The 8,324-nt window shown below is 52.1% G+C and overlaps 1 protein-coding gene across 2 annotated transcripts in view; it reads right to left on the reverse strand.

Moving 5' to 3' along the window:
- TNFRSF8 (tumor necrosis factor receptor superfamily, member 8) overlaps positions 1 to 8,324 on the reverse strand; it is a 52,010-nt gene that overhangs the window by 21,605 nt on the left and 22,081 nt on the right. The window contains exons 3-6 of one of the 2 annotated variants that reach the window (XM_008589691.1): positions 7,374 to 7,526; positions 3,794 to 3,884; positions 3,240 to 3,403; positions 1,746 to 1,862 (exon numbers count right to left, since the gene is read on the reverse strand). In XM_008589691.1, coding sequence (XP_008587913.1) covers positions 1,746 to 1,862; positions 3,240 to 3,403; positions 3,794 to 3,884; positions 7,374 to 7,509 — 508 coding nt within the window. In that variant the 5' untranslated portion in view covers positions 7,510 to 7,526. Of the gene's footprint in view, positions 1 to 1,745; positions 1,863 to 3,239; positions 3,404 to 3,793; positions 3,885 to 7,373; positions 7,527 to 8,324 lie in introns of those variants that run through there. The other variant, XM_008589684.1, reaches the window with a different exon arrangement.

An 8,324-nucleotide genomic window follows, 5' to 3' on the forward strand; every position in this document is an offset into this window, starting at 1 on the left:
GCAATGAATGAGAAGATTTGGGACAATGACAGCTATTATCATTATTATAGCTCTTAATATAATCAAGTGTGTGCAAGACAGTGTTCTCTGCACTCTACCCAGATTAACCCACAGTAACCTATTCAATTCTCATAACAGCTCTCTGAGATGGATATTATTATTATGCCCATTTTGCAGATGAGAAAACTGAAGCGCAGAGAGGTCAACAAACTAGGTAGGTTATGAGGTACTGAGCAGTAGAGACAAGAGCTGAGCCCAGGCACCTGGGCTCTTGGCCTGCTCTCAGCCACCGTGCTCCACCCCCTGGCTCACGGAGCTGCAGTTACGAGAGGTGAAGAAATTCTTGGGCCCGGAGCCATGTCTTGTTTCCCCATCTGACATGCTGCCTGTGGCAGATAGTACTTTTCCAGAAATGGCTACAGCACCATTTCTGGCCCCGTCTGCTCTTCCAGAGCCTCAGCACTCACCCATCAAGAAGCGTGACCCTTCCCCTTCCCCTGAACTCAGGTGACGTTTGTCACTGACTCAACAAAGAGAAAGGGGCCCAAGCACACCGTGTGACTTCTGAGGCCAGGTTGCAAATGGAGATGTGGCTTCTGCCTCTGTCTTTCTGTCTCTTTCTGTCCCTCTTTCTCTCGGGACATCTGTCTTGAGAACCCAGCCAGGCCGTGAGGAAGCCCCAAGTAAGCCTTACAGAGGCCAACATGGAGAGAAACTGAGGCCCCAGCCAGCAGCCAGCAGCCAGCATCAACTCCTGGACACGTGAATGAAGAAGTGATCCCAGCCTCCTGCCTGTGGATTTCCCAGCTGTGACCCAGACATCAGGGAGGGAGACAGGTTGTCCCCGCAGTGTCCTGTCTCAATTCGGACCCACAGAATCCCTGAGTGAAATGAATGGTTGGTTTCTCACCATTAAGTTTTGGGGAAATGTGCTACGTAGCCTTAGGAACTGGGACAGAGGCCTCCAGTGACAACAGACAGAGTGTTCGTTCCTCTCTCTGGCGTCTCCTGACTCTGTTGGGTCTGCATTTCTGCATGAAAGAAACCCTGGACGAGGAGACAGAGTCCACGCTCCCAGTGGCCTCCATGAGTGGGAGGGGGCCACTAATAGCTATGGCAGCCTGTGGCCTGGGCAGCTTCGCCTGCCCTGCATGGCCCTCAGGAGTGTCACAGATGGTTGGGGGCACCGTGGGCCGCAGGGAGAGCCAGCATCTGCGTGCCACCTGCTTGCAGCAGTCACTTGGCAAGCGCTTGTCGGGCTGGCCCTTAGAGCCAGCGCGGTGGAGTGGCAGCCAAGAGCCTAGAACCTGCTTAGCTGGCAGACTTGCCTCGGTTCAAACTCCACTATGGCCTTTGGAAGTTCCCCAACTTCCCAAAGCCTCAGTTTTCCCTTCTGCACAATGAGGACAATCACAATCCCCACATTGTGGGATGGTTACAAAAATTAATGAGACGAGTTTGGAACAGGTTTGGAACAGGTAGTTGATTTGTAAATGTTTCCTTGAAGGAAAGAATGAACAAATGGAAGCTTTCTGGAAAGGGATCGCCACCATCAAAACCCCACAAACTTGAGTGGGACTCACTGGAAGTTGATGGTTCAAAGATGCAGAGAGGTAAACTGAGCCTCCTGAGGGTTGAGCAGCCAAAACCAAAGACAGTTTCCCCACCTGCAGATTCTCGGTCTCTCCTCCAAGAACCCCCACACTCCCTGGGAGGAGCCCCTGGAGGGAGGACATGGCCCCTACCTCGCGAACAGCTCACACAGGCCTTGCAGCGGCCGTCTCTGTCCAGGTAGTAGTTGGGCTCACACTGCTTCCTGCAGTTGGCAGACCCCCGTGGGCACAGCTGTGTTGGGGACAGCCCTGGGAAAAGAAGCAGAAAAGCTCCAGACCAGCCCACCTTGGCAAAGGACTCACTTGCCCGCAATCCCTGCAGCTCCCCTACCACCATGCGTGGCTCCCAAACTCCCCACGTGTCAGATCAGTCCTGCCTCTCAGAGGGGGTTCTGAGGCTCAGAAAGGGAAGGAATGTGTCCCAGGCCACACAGGAGAAGAGTATTAAATGCCTCCTAACTGGCCCCCGCCTCCTGTTCCTCCCTCTCCGACCCACGTGGCCACTATGCCAGAGCCCTCTGCCCAGTCTCATGGCCACATCACTTCCCTGCCCAAAACTTTGACAGCAACTTTCCCTGTGAGATCAGCAACAAGGCAGGGGCATCCACCATCATAACTTCTATTCACTACGGTACAGGGGACGCTAGCCAGTGCAATAAGGCAAGAAAGAGAAATAAAAGTGATACGGGTCAAAAAGGAAGATACCGAGCTGTTGTTATTCACAGATGGGATGACTGAGTGCACAGACAACCCAAAAGAATCTGCAGGTGCACTGTTGGAATTAATAAGTGAGCTTAGCAAGGTAGTTAAATATAACGTCACTATATCAAAAATCAATTGTAGGGCTGGCTGGTTGGCTCGGTTGATTAGAGCGTGGTGCCGATAACACCAACGTCCAGGGTCGTTTCCTGCACCAGCCAGCCACCAAAAAAAACCTAACGACAACAAAAAAAGATTTTAAAAAAAAAATAGTCACCATAAAGAGAATGAGAGAAGGCAAGCCATAGAGTGGGCTAAGATATTTTGGACACAGCTATAGGGCAAAGAGCTCAAACCCAGAGTTATAAGTAGTCCTACAGATCAATTTTCTTTTAAAAAAACTAACCCAAGAGAAACGAAAACACACGTTCACACAAAGACCTGCTTTTCATTATTCATTATAGCCAAAATGTGGAAACAACCCAAATATCCAAAAACTGTTTGGAGGAACAGAGCGTGGTATATCTATGCAATGGAAGGCTGTTTGGTAATAAAAAGGAATGAACTGAGGGCCCGATCCTTCTCCAGGGGAACCAGGAGGGCATCAAGCAGACACGTGCAGAGGCTCACCTGCTCCGTCCTAAGTGCCACAAGAGCAGGGCAGGGACCAGCACGCCCCGCACCTGCCACCATGCCCGGTGCACAGGAGGCACTCAGGACTGCTGTTAAATGAATGAGCCCTTCCATTGTCTGCGCTGGCCCTCACACCCTCAGCCCCAGGAGATCAGACCTTGAGACCCTCTTCTCTGCCCACTAGGAAGAGAGCACAGCTCGGTGCACCTGCCCTGACCACCACCACACATGGGTCACTTGCCAGTCAGACACCACTGCCCTGGAAGACAACCCACAGCTTCACAGGAAAATTACCTGGGTCTGGAGCCATCTTCCCCATGGAGGAGTGAGAGTTGAGAACCCTCGTCAGATTAGAGGCATCTTCCAGGGTAAGCAGAGTGTCTCCTCCAACAGGTGTGGTCCTGGCGTTGGAGGTTGCTGGGGACTTCAGGATGGGCTTGGCCTTGGGGGTGGTGCTGCTGGGGAAGAAGCCAGAGATTGGAGTGATGATTGTCCCGATGGGGCAAGGGAAGTCCGTGCTCAGTAATAACAGTTTCTATAGTGAAGGGTTCCTTGGACCCTCTGCCCACAGCCTCCAGCAGGCCCACTGTAAGCTCCTGGGAGCAAGGCTGTGTTTTCTAGACCTCTGTGTTTTCCTGTGTCTCTCGTGTGCTCAGAGCAGGGCTGGGCACACTGTAGGGCCTCAAATGACTTGTGGGCTTGGCAGAGAGGCACCCAGGAGTCCTGACACCCTGGGCTAAACTCCAGCCGCACCCCAGCTTGGCCACACCCTGGGCATCCTGTTGGGTGGAACAGCCCCATCCAAAGGTCAGCTGGAGGGGAAAGTAGGGGAGAGAGCCGGGGAGCACCTGGTGGGCGCCTTGCAGTCCTCCGGGCTGGTGCAGTCAGGGCTGGTCTCTGGGGAGCGTGGCTCACAGACAGTGTCCCTCTCTGCTGTGCCTGCAGGGGAGATGGCAGTGCCTTCAGAATTGGCCCCAAGTCTCCAGGAATAGACCTTTCACCACCACGAATCAGAGTGGGGGGGTGGGATACTTAGAAAATGCACCCCCCCCCAAATAAAAGAAAGCAAGTTCAGAATTGGCCCCAAGTCTCCAGGAATAGACCTTTCACCACCACGAATCAGAGTGGGGGGTGGGATACTTAGAAAATGCACCCCCCCCCAAATAAAAGAAAGCAAAAACGCACTTTCCAGAAAGTGTATCTGAGTGTGCTGGCACCTCCACCACATCCTACCTGTGCAGGCCAGTCGAGTAATTATAATGATACATTCTTCATGAAGACATCATCAACATAAACAAAAGAGTATTTCATGTAATAATCAATAAAGTATTTCATAAACAATAAAGTATTTCATATAATAATGTCACTGCGTGACATATGGTAAATGCTATGTCCTTTTCCCCATCTGGACTCCTGTCCTATCACCTAGAAAGTGACCCACACGTGTGGGATTATGCTCTGAAGGTTTCAGTGGAGGTGGCCATGGCATTGCTGACTTCTGTTCTGCATCTATGGTGTGCTGGGGTGACGAGACGTGGGCGTGGTGTTCAAAGCTGGCTTGGATACTCCCTGTTCCGTGTCCTTGGGCAACTTACCTACCATCTCTGGACCTTGATTTCCTCACTTGGAAAATGGAGCTATTACCGTCTGCCTTATGGCAATTTAAGAATTTAAGGAAAGAAAGCGTGTGAAAGCTCTTAGTGTGGGGCTGAGCTATGAGCTGAGTTGGAAGCAGAAACTACTTTCCATTTTACAGTTGGAAAAACTGAGTCCCTGAGAGTTGACCCATGGAAGAACCCACAGGGGACTCCAGACGTTAACCAGGGTTTGGCAGCCAAGGTTGGAGCACATTAAAAAAGGTAAAAAGAAACAAGTGAAATTAACTTTAATGATATATTTATTTGATTCAATATATGTAAAATATTATCATGTCAGCAGGTAACCAATATAAAAAATAACTAATGAGATGTTTTACTTTCTTCTTTTCATACTAAGTTGTTGCAGCCCAGTGTGTAGTACACACTTACAGCACTTCCCATTGTGGACTAGCCACATTTTATGTGTGCGGTGGCCACATGTGGCCCGTGGTACCGCATTGGGCAGCGCGGGATCAGGGGCAGCAAAAAGAGGCCTCTGGTGCCACCATGTGGTGGTTGCAGGAATACCGCCCAGTCAGCCCCTCCAGCAGGAAGCCTGTCCCTGCACCCAGGCTGGAACGACTGAACTCAGGCTATTTCTCACAGAGAAGGAAGGGTTGCTGAGCTGGAAAGGCCTCCAAGAACTTCAAGTTACATGTCCTCGTTTTACACATAGGGAGACAGAGGTCCAGAGAGGAATGGCAACAAATCCCAAAGATGCAAGGCTTTACAAAAATCCCAGGTATCTGACGCCCGGTCCATAGAGCTCTCCACTCAACCACCCTGACCCTGCTTGCAATTGGAAGGCTTCTGTGTTCCCTTAGCAGAACGCTCTTCCATGACCCAAGGAGAATTTGACCAGATTTGATCTCCACCCACCCCAAGCTTGGTACCCCCATGTCATTCAAGTATCCATGGAGAGCAGATTCTGTGCCCAGCATGTGATTAGGCAGTGGGGAGGTGGCAGGTGACGGTGAGCACAATGGGCAAGGTCTTTGCCCTCAGGAAGTATCTGGCCTAGGAAGCGAGACAAGCATTGATCAAACAAGACAGAGACAAAGGTATGGATCCATGTTTGCAAAGGACACGGTGCTACAAGCTTCCCTGGTGAAAGATCAGGTAAGGCCCCTTGAGGACAGGGACCTCAAGGCTGAGCAGGATTTGACTGAGTGAATGGGGAGGGAAAGGTGTCCCTCACAGAGGGAACAGCATGTGCAAAGGCCCCATGGACGGGAGAAGCACACATGTCCATGAACCTGAAAGAAGAGCAGACGGGGTGGAGCCCAGAAAGCAAGGGGCTGGTGCTGGTGCTGAGTCTGGGAGGAAGGAGGGGGCCATGTTAGCATCACGTCCTTGAGACTCTGATTCTGGGAAGACGGAATAGATATGCTTTTCTCTATTCCTCCCACCAAGAACAGCTAGAAGCCCTGGACGTTATGCATAAAACAAACATGAGAAGACTGAACAGTGGAGAGAAGGCAGATCAGAAGGGGACCTTGGGACCTGAGAGGGGCAGTGATAAGTCCCTGCAGTTTTCTCTCCACTTCATATTTCCCAGACATGAAGCTGAAGAAGCCAGCAAGCCAGAAACACCAATGGGCACAGATTTAAAAAAAAGAAGTCCCCCCAAAAGAGAGCCTGCACTCCTCTGCCAAAGGATGTCCTTATGATCAGAGTAATGGGAAGACACAAAAGTGTTTTAGGCAAACAAAGCGTGTGTGTGACAGAGAGACAGAGAGGATCAGATTTGATTTTGCAAGTATCACTCTAGCCATCTGCCATGGGGGAGGGATGAGAGGAGAAATTAGGGGTGACGGGGGGGAGAGATCATTGGGGGGCAGATTCTATAGGACTGCAGGATGGGCTGGCTGTGGGAGGTGCAGGAAGGGAGAGGGTGGGGGAGGGTAGTGGGGATGGGGGAGATTGAGTCACCAGGTTTCTGGAGCAGGGCATGGGACTCCAGAAAAGGACCAGGACGGGGAGGGGACATGGGCTCAATTTTGGCACTTTTCTCCCCGGTGGATATGTGGTTCCACACTGTGAAGTTGTAGCATCCATTCTAGGCTGTGGTCCAAAGCCCACCCACCCCTCATGACTCCCTTGTAGAAGGTTCTCTCAGTGCCACCCAGACAGCACCTGCAGCCCTTACCCCTTCTCTGGCCACAACCCACCCCCATGCTGTCAGAAACTTGGAAGCCCAGAGAGGATAAGAAAGTTGCTTAGGGTCACACAGCAGGTTGGAAAAGAAACCCATGTTTCTCAGCCTTGAGCCTGGTGCGACATCTATTGGCACCTCTATCTCCAAATACCCGGATTCTGAACCAGGGAAACCAACCACCCCAATATTTTCAGGAAACTCCCAGAACAAAGACTTGAGGTTTCCTGCCGGTTTATGGAGCATCAGAGGACTTCTGCCCTGAGCCTCAAACCAACCCAAGACTTCCTCCAGCCAGGCCTGTGCCCTAGGCCAGCAGGGTCTCTGCTCCCAGAACAAAGACTTGAGGTTTCCTGCCGGTTTATGGAGCATCAGAGGACTTCTGCCCTAAGCCTCAAACCAACCCAAGACTTCCTCCAGCCAGGCCTGTGCCCTAGGCCAGCAGGGTCTCTCTTTGCCTGGAACACAAGCTGCAGGGAGGGCAGCAGGGGGCAGAGGGTGCTGGCACATCCAGGGCATCATGAGAGGAGGCATGATCTGTCCAACATGCTCGAGGAAGTGAGAGGTCGGAAGGCAATGGTGGCAGTGACACAGCGGCACAGATCCTGGTCCTGGGCTGAGGGTGGGGATGCTTACCTGGGAACTTGACCACCATCCCTGCTGAACAGACAGAGTGGAGGGAGCAGCGGGCACAGGAGTTGGAGGCCGTGGTGACACAGAACATGCCAGGTCGACACTTGCAGACACGGGAGGAGTTCCATGAGCATGGCATCTTCTCCACCAGGTCATCTAGGGCACACAGGGAACAGTCACAGAGAAGAGAGAGGACAGGTGAGGGTAAGTGGTCGAGGGCAGGTGGCCCAGGGAGCCCCCAGGGACAGTCCAGCATGTGGAATAAGATGCTTCTGTGGCCGCTTGTTGGGCAGGGCAACTGGCCTGCTTGGCCCTTCTTTTCCAAGTGTTCCTGAGATGAGGACAAGAGGGCAGGTGGGGTCCACAGATGCAGCTTCTGCCCCTCAGCCCACATCCCTGGTGATCACTCCAATGGGATTAAAAATAAATTAATGCCTAACTTTAAAATGGGCAAAAAAGACAAGGAGGAAGCTCAGATTTATATGGCTGAGTGAAAGAAGCCGGTCCGAAAAGGCTACATGCTGGGATTCCAGCCATACGACATTCTAGAAAACATTAAACTACAGAGCGATAGGTCAGTGACTGCCGGGGCTTCAGGGCAAGGGACGGATGAGCAAGCAGAGCACAGGGGATTTTTAGGACAGTGAGACTGTCTCGTATGATACTGTGACGGCGGACACATGTCATTGTGTATTTGTCAAAACCCATAGAATGCATGGGCCGGCCCGGTGGCGCACTGGATAGTGCACCGCTTGGGAAGCGTGGTGGCGCTCCCGCCGAGGGTTCGGATCCCACGTACAGACCGGTTCCCGCTCACTGGCTGAGCGAGGCGCGGGAGCAGCACCGAGGGTTGCGATCCCATTGCCAGTCCCTGGTCTGGTACGGGGGCAACACTGAGGGTTGCGATCCGTTGCCGGACACGGAAAAAAGACAAAAGACAAAAAAAAAAAAAAA

This window comes from Galeopterus variegatus, unplaced genomic scaffold (genome assembly GCF_000696425.1).
Source record: "Galeopterus variegatus unplaced genomic scaffold, G_variegatus-3.0.2 Scaffold138, whole genome shotgun sequence".
In the NCBI taxonomy this organism is placed as follows: Eukaryota; Metazoa; Chordata; class Mammalia; order Dermoptera; family Cynocephalidae; genus Galeopterus; species Galeopterus variegatus.